We start from the raw sequence: 16516 nt of genomic DNA on the forward strand, positions 1-16516 counted from the left end.
TCACAGTATTTTCATTCTCATTTTCATGAGTAGCCGATCTCTATGGTGTTGAATTTGAAAGCAGAAACGCAATGAGGAAGGAAACTGTTATGTGATACCTCATCTGAGCCATCAGCACAATCGTGGTCCCCGTCGCACTTCCAGCGCCCGGCAATGCAGCGGCCATTTGTGCAGGAAAACTCGCTCTCCGAACATTGACGAGGCACTGAGGACAGAGACAAGACAGCTTAGAAGGGCGAGAGGAGATAATTAAGGAAGGGAGTAAGGGCAAGGAGCAAGGAGAGGAAAAGAGAAGAGAAAAAGTGGGAATAGAGCTGACTGCTAAAAAAACAAAAACAGGGTTGTTTTTGCGCAGGACGTACATGAATAAAATAAATCTGGTTATTCAAATCACAAGGTTGACTCATGGGGAACAGAGGTGGGGATGGTGCAACGTCGGTGGCAGCGGTGGGAAGAGAGAAGAAAAGACAAGCCGGGGGCACACAGAGGACTGGGTGAAACCGTGAAAACACCTACCTCTGGCTCACAGCAACGGGCCAGTGTGAAATGCAAAATAGACATGACATGATGTGAGATGTGCAAATGGCCACAGCACTAATCAACTGAAAAGAAAAGAAAGTCTCAACCATGCCTGCAGCTGAGTAAACATGGCACAGACATACACACAGTGACAGGTGATGCACCGTTTACCATCTGAAGTCTGCTTTACAGAAGAGCTCATCCTAATCTTTGTTTTCATACAGACAGTGAGTCGGAGGTCGTGACACGTGCGAGTGAGCAGTCCCTCTGCAACAATAAGGAAATTGAAAAAAAAATAACCTACCACACTTGTCTTCATCCGAGTTGTCACCACAGTCGTTGTCGTAGTCACACTGCCAGCGGCCAGGCACGCAGCGGTTGTTCTTGCAGCGGAACTGGTATGGCTCGCACGTCCGCTCATCTGTGCACCAAACAGACGTAAACTAGAATTATCGCCCTGTGGTTATATGCCTCAGTCAACCGCTGCAGTTTCAGTCTATACATCATTTTCTATCGATAACTCATGACCCTTGACCACTAAAATCTAATCAGTTCATCTTTGAGTCCAGGTGACAACGGACACTTTGACCTTACACCACCCAAATCCAATCAGTAAATCCAAGAGTCTAAATGAACAAATTTGAAAAGATTCTCTTGAGGTGTTACGAAAAGGCATTCACAAAGCAAAAAAGGGATTTGCGAGGTCACCTTGACATTGCCCTTTTATCACCAAAATCTAATCAGGTCGTCTTTGAGTCCAAGTGAACGTTTGTACCAAATTTGGAGAAATTCTCTCAAGGCTTTCCTGAGTTGTTACATTCGCAAGACAAAAATGTGTTTTGTACGGTCACAGTGACCTTAATCTTTGACCAACAAATTCTAATCAGTTAATCTGTGAGTCCGAGTAAACATTTGAACCAAATCAAGGCGTTCTTGAGATATCGTCTTTACAAGAAGGGGACAGAAGGACGACCTGGGAACATAACGCCTCCGGCCACTGGCTGTCGACGGCGTAGAGGCATAAAATTGGAAACGTGGCTGTAGCTCTTTTTTACACTAGATATCTTCTCCATGACAGCCTTTATCTCCTTTTCCTTCTACCTCTCTCCTTACCACACTCTTCCTTGGGTTCATCAGAAGCGTCTCCGCAGTCATCCTCTCCGTCACACTTCCAGCGGGCCGGGATGCAGCGTCCCGAGTCCTTACAGCGGAACTCATCCACGCCACACGTCATTTGGGCTGCGACAGAGAGGAGTTAATTGATTAGACATGTTAAAAGTAGATTAGACCAGACTATGGTGGCTGCGGCTCAGGAGATAAGGTGGGCCGGCCATGAACAAGAAGGTCGGCTCGATCCCCGGCTCCTCCAGTCTGCATGCAGAATTGTCCTCGGGCTAAACATCGAGCCCTAAATTGCCCCTGACGGCAGAGTGAGAATGAGAGAAAAACACTGTGTATAGAAGCTCTTATATATACACGTGAATAGGAGACTGTGACTATAGGTAATAAAGTGCTATGTTTTGAGACATAGGACAAGATGGAGAAAAAAGGGTAGAATTCACCTTCCATTTACATAGGAATACAAGATTATAATGCTAGATAACAAATAGATAATAGTGTTATTAAGAATGCTGGTCAGCTCAGCCTCATAATGATGATGATAAAGTGGATGTGGATGCTGTTTTCCTATTAAATTACAGACCCCAGTGCAACATTTTCTACATTTAGATTTGATCTGCCGTTCACTGCTTCCCATCCATATAATTCATCAGCTTCCATTAGGAGACAGTGATCACGCTGCACTGCCGAGCTATTTGTTAAGCAGAGGTGTTGTTTGGTTCAGTAATATCAAATTGTGTCTTACTGCAGTTGGCCGGCTCATCAGATCCGTCCACACAGTCATTGTCCCTGTCACACACCCACACCCGTGGGATGCAGCGTTTGGTGATGGCGCACTGGAACTGGTTGGGGGCGCACGTCACTTCAGCTGCACAAGAGACAGACAGATTAGGTCCCTTACTCCATAACACTAAATGAAAAAATAACCTCATCACACTTTTCACAAATCAAAAAGGCCTCAACAGTAAAGTCCTGTAGAGACAAAATTATCACATCACATGGTTTCTTACAGCTTTACAATGAAAAGGTGCCCCAAGGTTAATTGTGACCTCAGAGTAGCACAAAAGGTACAGGTCATGCAATCTCCCTCTGCGGAGGATGAGTGTGCTCAGTAAATGGCAAAGGGGTGTTGCTAAAGGAAAAGTAAAAATGAAGAGAGATCCTTTGGGGAGCTTGAAAATCTTCAGCAATTTCCTACCTGCGCATTCGATTTTTTAATACTGTAAAATAAGTGAAAAAAGGGTTTTAGAAATGAGAGGGGAAAGGTCTTGGCCGAAAATATGGAGGGGGTACCAGGCCCAGGGCAGACACCCAGGGAGCCATGCACAGCTCCACTAACAGTGATCATTTTGGGTCTTTTCATAAATGTTTGGACCAAAAAAAAAAAGGTTTCTCCTCTCTCTGTCTCTATCATGTGCAGGAAAAACCCTGGTCATTACTGTCATTATAATTTCAGTGCTATAGTCAGCAAATAGTGTCTGGTGGCTTCCTACAGCTTGTTTCAAGAGTCAAGTTTATATTTATTCCCCCTGGCCCATTACAGGTTATGCAGCTGGTTGTTCATCCTTAGACTCTGCCACTACCAGGGCAACATGAGAGGAAGACTTACGACAGTCTTTCTCATCCTCTCCCTCTCCACAGTTGTCCTGTCCATTGCAGCGGAAGATGCCAGGGATGCAGCGACTGGGGTGGGTGCATTTAAACTGGCTGGGCAGGCACACATGGATATCTAGAAACACAAGAACAAAGGATATAGGTTATCACGGGAACACCGAAGAAAAAGACTTCAGATCTGTTGGTGCATGTAGGCATTGTGTACCGCAGTTGGCCTCATCCGAGTTGTCTTGGCAGTCATTGTCTCCATCACAGATATAAGCTGGGTTGGTGCAGATGCCGGTGCCACACTGGAACTGGCCTGGTCTGCATTTAAACTCAGCTGCAGTGTGGGGAAAAAAACCCTGCACATTATTCATCAGAACAAACAAAACATTGTACCGTGACACTGAATCCACAGGAAATGATTATCTCAGCAGCGGCCATCACTCACGGCATTCTGCAGGCTCATCTGAGCGGTCGCCACAGTCATCTTCAGTGTCACACTTCCACCAAAATGGAATGCATTTGTCATTTTTGCAAACAAACTGAGGGGACAGAAAAGAGGGTGATTTGCGTTTTCAGATTATCAACGCGTTAAAGGTGAAAACTGATAACCTCCAGGTAGCTCACCTGACTTGCAGTGCAGTTGGACAAGCACTGTTTGCCATCGGCTGCCAGGTAGAAGTTAGTGGGGCAAGCACACTTGAAGCCCCCTCCAGGTGAGAGCAAACACAGGTTACTGCAGCCTCCGTTGTTGGATTGGCACGGGTGGCCAGCCACTGGAGAGCAAAGGACGTGCACACAAGTAGAGTTAAAAGCGGATCACATGACACGGGTAAAGATTTACTTGTGGTTATGAAATGGTTTTACCTTCAGGCTGGCGGTATGGGTGGAAAATGTGAACGTCCATAGGCCTGTGTAAGGTGCTGATCAGCATAGTCTTGTTGATTCCCAGGGTCTTATGAGCTCTGTTGATGGACTTAGTCTCCCAGTCCGTCCAGTAGATGAACTCCTCAAACAGGGTCATAGCAAAGATGTGGGGAATATCCTGAGTCAAAACTGCAGAGGCACAAAGACAAATGAGCTGCTATTAATGACTGGAAAGAGTCCAAACCAAACACTCTCCTCTATGTGTATAGTGTGTGTGTGTGTGTGTGTGTGTGTGTGTGTGTGTGTGTGTGTGTGTGTGTGTGTGTGTGTGTGTGTGTGTGTGTGTGTGTGTGTGTGTGTGTGTGTGTGTGTGTGTGTGTGTGTGTTACCTGTGTGTCTGTTGGTTCCATCCAGGCTGGCAAATGCTATGTAGTCCTCCCGAGCATCAGCCCAGTAGATGCGGTCGTTAATAAAGTCCAGCGTGAGACCGTTGGGCCACGTGATCTTATCCTCCACGATCACAGTCCTGTTGGTGCCATCCATCCCGATCCTCCCTATGTGAGGGCTGTCACCCCAGTCTGACCAGTATAAATACCTGTCAGGGATGTGAGGTGTTATTTAAATTTACTGGCAAATCAAAAATTGAACGGAGGATTATGATGCTTGTTCAGTTTTTCTCTTTCCTCTAGTTTGTTACATGTATTTTTTTGTATGTAAAACAATGCGAAGCAAAAAAGCCTCAAATCAGGATTAGGGTTTAACTTTTTAACTATTTTATCATGAAATACAGCATTTTAAAGTCAATCTAATACACTACATGAAATTGACAATGAAATAGGCAGTTCAACTTCCTAACTTTCAGCCGACCCACATCTTCAACAGCTACATCACTCTTACCCATAGCGTACGTCCACTGCCACAGCACGTGGCTCCCTCAGGCCGCTGTTGACCAGAACTGTCCGGTACGCTCCATTCAGCTTTGACACCTCGATCGTGTCCCGTCCCTTATCACACCAGTACAGGTTTCCTCCTACCCAGTCCACAGCCAGACCGTCTGGGTTGCTGAGCGACGTGCGATGAAGGACCTAACAAATGAGCAAGCAGTATTCCTGAATCTGAGCCCGAACAATGAAGAATTGAATCATTTTTCCAGGGGTTTTCTGAGGACTAATTAATCTCTTTGAATGTTTGGTTTTATAATCAGACGAAAAAGACACTGCTCCCTTTATCTTCCAAAGACAAGATGCTGCTACACCAACCTGCACATCGCTGCCGTTGATGTGCATGCGCCGGATCATGCTGCCCTGGGTGGTCACATCTGTCCAATAAACCATCTGCTGCCGGTAGTCGAAGTCCAGAGCCACAGCATTGTTCAAGCCCTGTCAAAGCACAGGCGCTACATTAGCCTGGGCCAGATATAAACCCCTGCAGGAGGGTTTGCAAGATTATCCAGGTACTTTACTGTATCTGTGTGTCTCACCTGTTTGATCAGTGTGTAGTTGGATCCATTCAAGTTGAGCTTCCTCAGGTAATAGCGGTTGGCAAAGATCAGGAATGGCTCCTCATCTGCAGGGAGGCAGACATCATATGTGAGTGGATTTGGCTTAAACACTTGAATGTTATTAATCTGTCATGTTTCCTACCAGAGGTGGATTTGCATATGGTGGGGTTTGCGGGACTAAGCTGGAAACCCTCCACACACAGACAGTGGAAGCTGCCGTGTGTGTTGATGCAGCGCTGCGTGCAGGGATAGGTGGTCGTGCACTCATCTATGTCGACACACGTCTTCCCGTCATCTTTCAGACGGAAGCCTGGGTGGCATCGACACTGTGAGGAGGCCGAGCACAGAGCAGGTAAAGCAACAATACGCAGAGCTTATATTCCACATTCGTGACAGGTGAACTCAACTCATGATTTCATAGCGTTCACTTACCTTGAAGCCTATTTTCAGGTCCTCGCAGAGCTGAGAGCAGCCGCTCAGTTTGCTGTTCAGGCACTCGTTAATGAAGCAGTTCAGCTCATCAGAGCCGTCACCACAGTCGTCCTTATGGTCACAGAGCAGCGTCTCATTCACACAGTTTCCATTGTTGCAGGCGTAAGCAGTGTCATTGCATTTCTTCTCTGTTCAATGAAAGAGGGAAACAAACGGAGAGAGACAGTGAACCAGTGCAGTGTTTCAGCCTTGTTCAGAGTGCCAGCCCCAATCTGCTTTTCACCATATTCAGATTGTATCGAGACTGATCTTTAGAAAGTTTGGACAAAAGAAAAAACACATGACATGGGATTTTCACAAATTGGACCCAAACCACATATGAAGGGGGTTTGAATTGTAATTACAATCCCAGCTCTACAGGCGCGGGCCAGTCCGGTCTCTCTTGCTGCTCAAACCAGATTTCAAAGTGACTTTTTGAAGTCATGAAATGCAGAGTGACGATAGCTACACACTTACTGACGCCTACATCAATAACACAGCACTGCATGCAGATAGAAAGTTGGTGTCTGCATTCACAGATCTGAACAGTGCAGACACTCTACAATATAATATAATATAATAGCTATTTATTGTGCTCTCCAGTTGACAAAAAGATAATAACAAATGTAATATTCTCTTTAAAGTGCATTAACACATTAATAATACAGGATTCTTCCCCATGTTTGCTCTCAGTACGGTTGATCTGCTGTTGTGTTATAATCACGTCTTTCTTATTGGCTGCATCTTTATTTAAACATCATCACGCTCAAAGGCTGCAGATGAAAATGGGACATCTGGCTGCATCTGTCAGTGTCAATTAATCTACTGATGTAACTAGGTCTTCTTTTTAAGTAAAAAATGTAAAAGTGCTTCCAGAGCGGCGATGTGAATTTTACCCGGGCCAGTGCAGTGTGGGTTCTTGGGCGCCTCGTCTGAGTGGTCATGGCAGTCGAAGTCTCCATCGCACTCCCATGAGCCCTGGATGAGGCAGCGTCCGTTGGCACAGCGGAACTCGTTGGGTCCACATGTTGGATACTCTGCAGCGACAAACAGCAGCAGCAGGGTGAAGGACAGTCGAGCTCGTCGTTAAAAGCAACAGTGAGGAGGAGAGAGCTCTTTGAAAAACCCTCCCTTCAGGAGTAAGAGGTCACGGGTCCACTCACCACACTCCTGGGACTCATCTGAGCCATCACTGCAGTCGTTGTCATGGTCACACACAAAGTGCTTCGGTATACACTGTCGGTTCTGGCACATGAACTCGTTGCTGCTGCATGTGTTGTTGAACACTGAGACATAAATAAACAAGTAGGTTTTATGCTCCAACAGGTGCAGAATGGATTTATATGTATTTGTTTTGACCAGATCCTGCCCCTGTCTTCTGCCCCTGTCTTCACTCACCACAGCCAGCTTTGACGCTCTCATCAGCTCCATCGGGACAGTCTTTGTCCCCGTCACACTTCCAACGCTGAGGGATGCACATATGAGACCCGGGACACTGGAACGCCTCGGGACTGCAGGTTTTGGTCTCTGTGAAAAAAAGAGGTGATTGACGTTTATTTTAATTGCTTTAATTTAACTTTATTGACAAAAAATGAATCCCCCATTAATGTCCAATCAATTCTGTCACCAACTCTCTGCCACGCCTCTCCCCAGGCATGCAGGGTAATGACGCACAGACGAGAACCATTTAGACTCAACAAACAGTTCTCCCAGTTTATCTATACACAGCAGTAATCTATAGCATAGACAAATCATTACAACAGCAAACTTATAATATGACAACTAATTTAAACTGACTATCGAAGGCTATATTCTTTTTCTATTTTGCCAAATGTTCATTGTGTCAATTTACATGGTGTTAAAGTAAATAAACACAGAGTCCATAAAATGTAAAGGCGTATTTATTCATTACTTTAATACACAGTTGTAGGAGGTTGAGTTGGTTGGTCGTGCAGGATGGGGGAGGTACCATCCCCCATTGAATAAATTAACAAATCGCCCACTGGACATAATCACTGTAAATGTAAAATCTAAATTCCTTGCCTACCCTCCAATGTTTTAGTCCATATCACAATAGAGCAATGTGAAGTAAGCGCCATTATAGTTATCGTGAAAAAAATTATTCAATGCAAAATGATTGACGCACTGGTAAAAAGAGCATCATAATATCCTTGAATCTGATTTGAGAATTCGATGCAAGCTCACATTTTCACACAGAATCTACGGCTGTCACAATACTTTTACTCCTACATGTGTAAGTACTGCTTTTGGTTGTTGTATATTTGTATTCGCTGAGGTTTCCTGTCAAACACTCACTGCACTTGCTGTCCTCGTCACTGCTGTCACCACAGTCATCGGCTCCGTCACACACCCAGCGTCTGGGAATGCAGCGGTGGTTCCCGCACTCAAACTGGGTGGCCGAGCAAAACTTATCTGGACGGACAGAAAGAATTCATGAAGTGCAAAAATACAAATGGGACAACAAAAACAGTTGTCGGGTGCACTTCACATTGTTTAGGTTGTAGTAAGGCATCCAAACATACCACAGTGAGCCTCGTCTGCACCATTCTCACAGTCGTTCTCCTTGTCACAAGTCCAGCTCATGGGGATACAGCGGCCACTCGGACAGGCGAAGTAGGGCGTCGGACAGTTTGTTTTCCCGCTCCCTGGCACATAGACAGACAAGTGGTACGTTAAGGGAGAAAACGTCCGGTGAATAAGCCAGCATGAACACAGGGAAAGAAAGAAATTTAGAGTTTCGTCCCATTCCTCAATTTAATGGATGAAATTGTTTTTGTTTCTTGTATATTACAGGGTCCTGCTCTAACCCATCTGTTAGATGATTACAAGTTCCTCTTCTCCTCAAACCTACTGTCTGTACATTTATCAAAGAGAAAATATGTGTATTTCAGAGGGAGTTAAAATACCTGGGCAGTTTCTTTCATCAGAGAGGTCTCCACAGTCGTTAGCTCCGTCACACTGCCATGAAGAGGCAAAGCAGAGAGTGGTGAACTCGCACTTCTGAAATGTGGCTCCCTTCACTCCCAGACGGAAGTAACTGGAACAGTCCGTGGCAGCTTGACAAAGAGAGCAGAACTACTTTAGCACCACGGAGCGAGTGTTGGCTTTTCTTATTACTGTTCTGACTATCACTGAACGTACTGCAGTTCATCTCATCACTGGCGTCCTGACAGTCCACCTTCTGGTTACACTTGCTGGAGTTGGAGATGCAGCCACCGTCTCTGCACTGGAACTGATCGGCTGAGCACAGCGTGGCTGAGACACACACACACAAAACAGAGTTTTAAAATGTCTGCAGACTGAAAGAAAATATTTGTTAAATAAATGCAGTACCGCTTTTTAATATCCCAACTACCCAACTACTCCTGAACATATCCATTTGCACATTATTTGTATTTCTATCTGTATAACATAGACAGATTGTGTTATTCTAAATGTATGCCTCTTTCACAAAAAAAATTCACAATTCAAGTTGCATTTTGCACTATATTAGTCTAAGTGCACACACACACACACACACACACACACACACACACACACACACACACACACACACACACACACACACACACACACACACACACACACACACACTTATTTTAAATATCTCCTTATACATAATGCACAAATACAGTATACATCCTCCTTCCCCTACTGTGTCACAAGTACATTTATTCAAGTACGTTTCTTTCTTTCTTATTTTACTGGATTTTTATTAGATTTTTTTAAAACTGTATTTTAAGCTTTTAAATGTTCTCTTGTCTACTTAATTTGAAATATCTGCTGCTGTAATAAATGGATTTCCCCAACGTGAGATAAATAAAGTTAATCTTAGATTAAGATAAAGTTAATTTTAGATTAAGATAAAATTAATCTTGGATTAAGATAAAGTTAATCTTGTCTTGTATTATTTTAGAACATATTTAATGGGCAGACTTTACTCACTGTTACAGAAGAGTTCATCAGAGTTGTCTCCACAGTCGTCCTGCCCGTTGCACCAGGAACTGTGTCCCACGCAGCGACCATTCACACAGCGTCTGTAGCCCTTCTTACACACTCGGTTGGCTGAGAACCAGACAGAAAGAGACACGGACTCAACTTACAAGTGTCAACAAGGAGAGAACGGCTGAAAACTGTCTGGACAGAGAAGAACGTTCCACTCACCACAGTAGGACTGTTTCTCATCAGACTTGTCCTTGCAGTGGGCCATGCCATCACAGGTCAGGGTGTAGTTAACGCAGTCTCCGTTTCCACACTCAAACTCATCAATATTGTTACATGTAGTGTTAAGGGCTGTGAGACAAGGACAGAAAAAAACACGCAAATCATACTTTAATGAAGCAGTAAACGAAAGATGACTTTTTATAACTTAATATTTTCAAGCTAAACTTTTGCTTTAGTGAATCCCTTGCTTGTCGTACCTATGCAGGTGTTGTCCTCCAAAAGTTTCCTGTCACCACGGCAACTGCAGTTGACCCTTCCCTCAGAGGTCAGCAGACACAGATCCTGACATCCTCCGTTGTTGACACGGCACATAGAGAACTCACCTACGCAGACACACACACACGTGAATGAGAATTTCTGACCCCTCCTGACACACAACACAAACCCATGCCTCCACATCGGCAGACACACACGCCTGCCCGAATGTGGCCATGGCTCTGCCTCTGCTGAATGCATAATTCAATGTGACTCAATCTAAATGGGATTTGCAGCTTTTTACCGCAGGCTTTCAGCTTGTATGGTCACTGTGGGCATCGGAGCGAGAAAGAGTTTACTGAATGAGGCAACTTGAGACGGAAGATTGCTGAAGATATGTAAGAGAGAAAAAGAATGCAGGGCTGCACTGATTTGAAAGTGAACGGACAATAGGAGATATGGGAACGAGATGAGTTGAAGAGAGAGGTGAAGACGTGTGGAGAAAAGTGAAGTGAGCAGCAATTTAGAAGGCGCGCGTGTGCGTGTGTGTGTGTGTGTGTGTGTGTGTGTGTGTGGTGTAACAGGGCTGATGTTGGTGCTCAAAAATCTGTAGCCCAAATTACTTTTGTCATCCCATTAACTGCTCTGTTGGGGCAGAAAAACATCTTTGTTTGGGTTAGTGTTTGACGTACTAGCTTCAGAGACGCCTGTATTCTAACTTCGCCTTCAACTTTTCCTGTTAAATCCTTACGATCTTTTACTTCCTATCGTTTACGATCATTAAAGCTAGGGTTGGTTATCCAAGCCGCGCCCCCAAAACAAATGAACGTGCACTGACAACTGCTAGAAGAAAACTTTTCCATGACTTGCTAGCTAAATTCTGACTATCGTCTCTGCTACAGCGATGTATGTGTCTCCGGCTGAAGACTCCAGTCATGTGCAGTGAGAGCACAGGCAGGGTGCGCACAGGCAGGTCAGTCCTTCACATGTGTGTTCACTTGTGTCCACACAGCGAAAGGAATGTGGCCACATGAGTCGCAGACCGTCGGATCGGCTCTCAGGATGCATTGAAGATGCTTTTAGGTACGTTCAGACCTGTGCTTAGCACTGACTCTGAACACACACACACACATTTGGATCTCTCTCTCTGTGTGTAAAAACTCACAGCTGTTGGTGTCGTTGGCCACTGCGACGATGCCCATTGGCTGCTGAGGGATGTCAGCACGCAGCACCTTCATGTCTCCTCCTGTGTATTTGTCAGCGCGGAGCACGGCCCTCCTCACCCAGTCGGTCCAGAAGATGTAGTCACCGTAGACGGCCAGGCCAAACGGATGGACCGGCTCATTCTTCAGCACCACCTGCAGGGGGAAGCACCACCACAGCCGTGACCTCACACGTTCAGGAATTTCCAAGCCTCGCAATAAACAAACTGACGGCTGTTATTAGGCAATGCCATTATACCGAAGTACAACTATTTTCATTACGCTTCATGATGTACAACATGCAGATGTTTACGTCACTCACATAGCGCCGACTGCCATCATACTCGCAGCGCTCTATCTTATCCAGTGTGGCGTCAGAGAAGTAAAGTTTCTCAGCTCGGTGGTCGATGGCCAGGCCGTTAGGGGTTCGGATGTCGTTGCCAATGATCACAATGACATTGGAACCAGTCAGGGTGGCACGCATGATACTGGGAGACTGCTCGTTCCAGTTGGTCCAGAACATGAGGCTATAAGAGAGAGAACGAATCAGGGATGTAAATAGATGTAAAGTTCTGACATTATATGGCAGCATTATTACCTCCGCCAAAGAGGGTATATTTTCTGCCGTGTCTGGGATCACACAAAATCCGACCGATTTCCATGGACTTTTGTGGAGGGGTTGGGCATAATTCTAGTTGTACATAAATAACTGAATTAGTTCTGACCTCTGACACTCGTCGAGGACGAACGCTCTGGGGTGGTCATCTCCTGACATACTGACCACCGTGTGCCGGTCAACGGCCCCCCAGCGGATCTGATCCACAGAGTGGCGCGTGATGGTGGAGGTTGTGTAGCTCGTCCAGTACAGCATATCCCAGCCCCTGTGGTACGCCAAGCCCTCCACTGAGCCCACGTCTGAAGAGAGGGATGGAGAGAAGAGGGGGAAGAAACATAGTTAAATACAGAAAACAGGGAGGGAGAAAAAATAACAGCGAGAGATTAAGCTAAAATGAGGGAGAAGACAGAGGAGGGAAGGAGGGAAACGTCAACTCCAGTGCTGCGTTCCGAGGTCAAGTGTGGACTGTGTCTGGCATCAGCTCGGTGGCGGAACACAGTGCAGAGTATGGATATTACATGGTATTTATCACCAGGAACACAGTGTGATTCCAGGCTTCTACCCAACAAATATCGCACCAAAAAGGTCACGATAACAGTTGCGGGCCTGCGTTTCCTCTCCATCACACTATCTCATCAACAGATGAGGAGTAAAAAGTCATTTCCATGAAATGAGTAAGAAGGGAGGACGGAGGACAAGCAGCTAAGATGGAGGAACACAGCGTTCTCTGGCAGCAGAGAAACTGATTGAGAAACAACACACACGCTTAAATGTACTTCAGGAAGAGTTCATTTAAAAACAGATCACTTAAATACGAGATAACTGGCCGTGGTTGTCTTCTTGTTATTGTGTCTGCAGAGGAACATTGAGGGTCTGATGATTACAGACACTTTTTTTTCCAGGAACGGAGACGACCTCACTCTTGTTGCAGCTCGGCACAGGGGATCAGAGAGATTCACCTAGTCTGTATTCATATAGCACTTCTATCGTCTCTTTTTTTCAATTCACACATTAATACAGATCATCTATGGGCAGCACTTTTTCTATGCGGTTCAATATCTTGCCCAAGGACAATGGGGAGGACTGAGATTGAACCGCCTACCCTATGGTTAGAGGATGGCCCGCTCTACCCCTGAGTCACAGCCGCACCAGTGGCCATGAATCAACATTTGTCTGCTCCGTAATACACAGTCGTCTGAATGAAGCAAAGCAACTCGAGCAGAGGCAGCAGTTCCCCTCTGCCTCTCACGATCATAAATCAACGTCTGTAAAAATCGATACGGAGCAACGTGAAATCCATTCACCTCCATTTCCTCTTTTTTCCCAGAGCTGTTAATGAATTGTAAATCTTTGGCCTGCAGCGGAGCTTGACTTAAATTCCTGATTTTCACTTGTTTATCTTGTTGACCTAAGCCAATCTGGGGTTCTTACGTTTGTGTTTGCAATGATGCAGATGAGCTGGATTTACAGCCGCCGAGCTGAACTGGTTACACTGACGCAGATAGTCTTTTATTGCAGTTATCTAAAGTAGGTGAGATACAGTTTAGTGATTTCTGTCAGCCTGGCGGTCAATAATTACCCTGATTTCTGAAGGGAAACACTTCTTCACTGCGTCTCTATGTGTTTATTCTTTATCTACATGTGTGTCTGTATGTGTGTGTGCAGGTGCAGCACTTCTAGAAAATACAGATCCTCTCAGAAAATGAACAGAAACAATGGACCATGGGAAAAATACGGTGTATGGCCTTGTTAGACCCTCCCACAAAAAGCAGGCCGGCCCACATCTCTCCAGCTCTGTGATAATCAGTCCAGAGTTCACCTGCTGTTTACTGGGATTCATCCTATCTTTCTGTCGAGCTATTTCCGTCTCTATCGCTCCTCTGAAACCACTGTGTTTTCTGATGAGACCTCCTTCCTTGGGAGGCAGGAGAAAGACTGATTGCGGATTGCTGAGCCTGATTGGGGTTTCATGCGGAGATGACAGGAAATCAAGCAATCTGCAGAATTTAGCCCTCAACACTTGGACAATCTTAACAAGAGCCTTTTGGGGAAGGATGCAGCTGAGAAATCAGTGGTGCCTTGACTTCACTGGAGGGGTCTGGTGATATTTTGCTCCCTCTATCGCCCCCAGCCAATCAGAGGTGGAGCTGATTGCGAGGACTGTGGCTTTCTTCATATACAACACATGGGAAGCAGCTTTAACACAACTATATGAGAGAGGTCATTTGCTGGATGTGTTTTAAAGAACAGTTTCTAGGAGGTAATGTCCATTTAACACTCACTAAGTAGGAACTTATATACATATATATATAAAGTGTATTACATATCATATTCAGTCCTTATTGGTTCATTTTAAACAACACTGGAAATCTGTGTGGTGGTATTTCTGAGTGCACCCACAGCATGAGTAATCATTCCCACATGCGTTATCAGTAGTTTTATGACTGGCTTGAGCATATTGACCCAACCAGAAGCCAACAGTGTTTTAACAGTGGCAGTAAACTGAAGACAAGATGCAGCCATGGGACTCTACAGGTTCAGGGGATCTGCAGGGGAACAGCAGTGACACTGGGCCGGGCAACGTGGAGCATGTCCTGGTTCCAGCATTAGACGCACTGATTCTGGTGCTGGGGGTCGGGGGCCACACTATGGTGATGGTGATCCTGTGTGGGAGGCGCAGGAGAGGAGTGGGACATGTTGGATCTTCTCCTCGCAGCTCCCTGATGGGCACGGGGACGGACACCCTCCTGGTGGCTCTGAGCGCCGCTGACCTGCTTTTGCTCTCCATGCTCCCCTTCCACACCATCGCCATAGCTATGCAGCGGTGGGTGTTTGGAGACGTGATGTGTCGCCTGGTGAGTTTCCTGGGATCAGCCTGCTCCTCGGCGAGTGCCTTCACGCTGGCCACGCTGGCAGCGTCGCGCTACCTGACTGTGGTGCACCCTGCGAGAGCTTTTTCTGTCCTCTCCCCACGCCGGGTGTCATTAGCTGCTGTGCTCCTCTGGGTCCCGGCCTGCAGCCTGGCTCTCCCTCAACTGGTATTTCGCTCCGTGGGGACCCCTAAACGAGCCCCTGACGGACTTGCTTGCTTTGCTTTCCTGTCCCACCGAGACCAGATGATCTACGGGCTGCTTCACTTTCTCATGGCGTTCTTGCTTCCACTCGTCACCATCGCAGTGGCATACGGCAGCATCTACCTGTTCCTGTGGAGGAGTCGGAATGCTGGCAGGGCGCCCCAAGTGGAGCGCTACCAGAGCAAAGTGACACAGACATCGGCCATGCTGGTGCTGGCCTTTACCCTGTGCTGGCTGCCATCCTATGGCCTGATGCTGGACCTGCTGGTGGACAATAGCTCAGGGGCCACTGGCGCCTCACCACGTTATGGCCCCTTCAGTGTGTTTGCACGCCTCATGGCGACTTCCTCGACAGTGATGAACCCCATCCTCTACGTGCTCATGTCCGAAAAGTTCAGACAAGACCTGCTGAGGCTGTTCAAGAGGGGAGGGGAAAGAGCCAGTGGGGCTGTGGCCACGACTGCTGCCTGAAAACTTAATAGAACTAAACAGCTGACACTTAAACACTCAGCAAATCCAAACTGGGAACTGCAATAAAACAGAAGTGGCAGAAATACTCATATGAGCAAAACGGACATGATCAGCATTTGGAACAAGTCCTCTAGAGAACTCTCACAAAGCCTGGACATCATGTACACGATCAAACCAATTGTTTTGGGAGGTGCTGCTCTACAGGGACAGCGGCACAAACAATGTTGAATCATACATTCCTTGTAAAACAGACTCAAGTAAAGGAACTTTGGTCAAACATTAATGGTGCAGCTGTGTTTGGTTGTGTTGACACAAGGTGAATAAAGCTCTGTGTGTCACTGGGCTTGTTTATGTTTGTATACACTCTGTTCTCAAAACACTGATAAAAAAAATAAAGTTCTTTTTATCTAAACCTTGGCTACAAGTTCAGAATAAAAGCTTCCTGGTTCTGTTTAGATCAGTTGAAGTATTTTCATTTCTTTGTTATCCACAAAAAAGTGGAATTACCAGAAATGATGCTTGATGATAATAATGAAAAGGGGGGAGATTAATGGGGAAGGAAGCTGAGTGCGTCTTTTTAAAGAATGAGAGGAGGCAAAAAAAAGGTTTACACAAACTTAATATGTGGATAAACTCA

The 16516-nt window shown here is 45.9% G+C and overlaps 2 protein-coding genes across 3 annotated transcripts in view; one reads left to right on the top strand and one right to left on the bottom strand.

The window, feature by feature from the left end:
• The window catches only part of LOC118104959 (low-density lipoprotein receptor-related protein 1), a 100853-nt gene that overhangs the window by 8755 nt on the left and 75582 nt on the right, over positions 1-16516 (bottom strand). For both annotated transcript variants that reach the window (XM_035152283.2, XM_035152282.2), the window contains exons 42-69: positions 12444-12633; positions 12041-12245; positions 11682-11874; positions 10519-10644; positions 10262-10390; positions 10043-10162; positions 9239-9352; positions 9004-9153; positions 8620-8742; positions 8393-8509; positions 7475-7603; positions 7240-7362; positions 6973-7113; positions 6038-6225; positions 5748-5931; positions 5585-5670; positions 5364-5483; positions 5002-5189; positions 4494-4699; positions 4105-4293; positions 3865-4013; positions 3686-3779; positions 3458-3574; positions 3248-3367; positions 2384-2506; positions 1633-1758; positions 824-940; positions 99-205 (exon numbers count right to left, since the gene is read on the bottom strand). In XM_035152283.2, coding sequence (XP_035008174.1) covers positions 99-205; positions 824-940; positions 1633-1758; positions 2384-2506; positions 3248-3367; positions 3458-3574; positions 3686-3779; positions 3865-4013; positions 4105-4293; positions 4494-4699; positions 5002-5189; positions 5364-5483; positions 5585-5670; positions 5748-5931; positions 6038-6225; positions 6973-7113; positions 7240-7362; positions 7475-7603; positions 8393-8509; positions 8620-8742; positions 9004-9153; positions 9239-9352; positions 10043-10162; positions 10262-10390; positions 10519-10644; positions 11682-11874; positions 12041-12245; positions 12444-12633 — 3974 coding nt within the window. The remainder of the gene's footprint in view (positions 1-98; positions 206-823; positions 941-1632; positions 1759-2383; positions 2507-3247; positions 3368-3457; positions 3575-3685; positions 3780-3864; positions 4014-4104; positions 4294-4493; positions 4700-5001; positions 5190-5363; positions 5484-5584; positions 5671-5747; positions 5932-6037; positions 6226-6972; positions 7114-7239; positions 7363-7474; positions 7604-8392; positions 8510-8619; positions 8743-9003; positions 9154-9238; positions 9353-10042; positions 10163-10261; positions 10391-10518; positions 10645-11681; positions 11875-12040; positions 12246-12443; positions 12634-16516) is intronic.
• LOC118104962 (delta-type opioid receptor) lies at positions 14120-16126 on the top strand. Its single transcript, XM_035152286.1, has one exon. It carries the CDS (start codon positions 14848-14850, stop codon positions 15877-15879), a length of 1032 nt encoding a protein of 343 aa, XP_035008177.1. The 5' UTR covers positions 14120-14847; the 3' UTR covers positions 15880-16126.

This window comes from Hippoglossus stenolepis, chromosome 3 (assembly GCF_022539355.2).
Source record: "Hippoglossus stenolepis isolate QCI-W04-F060 chromosome 3, HSTE1.2, whole genome shotgun sequence".
In the NCBI taxonomy this organism is placed as follows: Eukaryota; Metazoa; Chordata; class Actinopteri; order Pleuronectiformes; family Pleuronectidae; genus Hippoglossus; species Hippoglossus stenolepis.

Coding starts and splice junctions, on each gene's coding strand:
- LOC118104962 (XM_035152286.1), top strand. CDS start 14,848: ATGCAGCCATGGGACTCTACAGGTTCAGGGGATCTGCAGGGGAACAGC.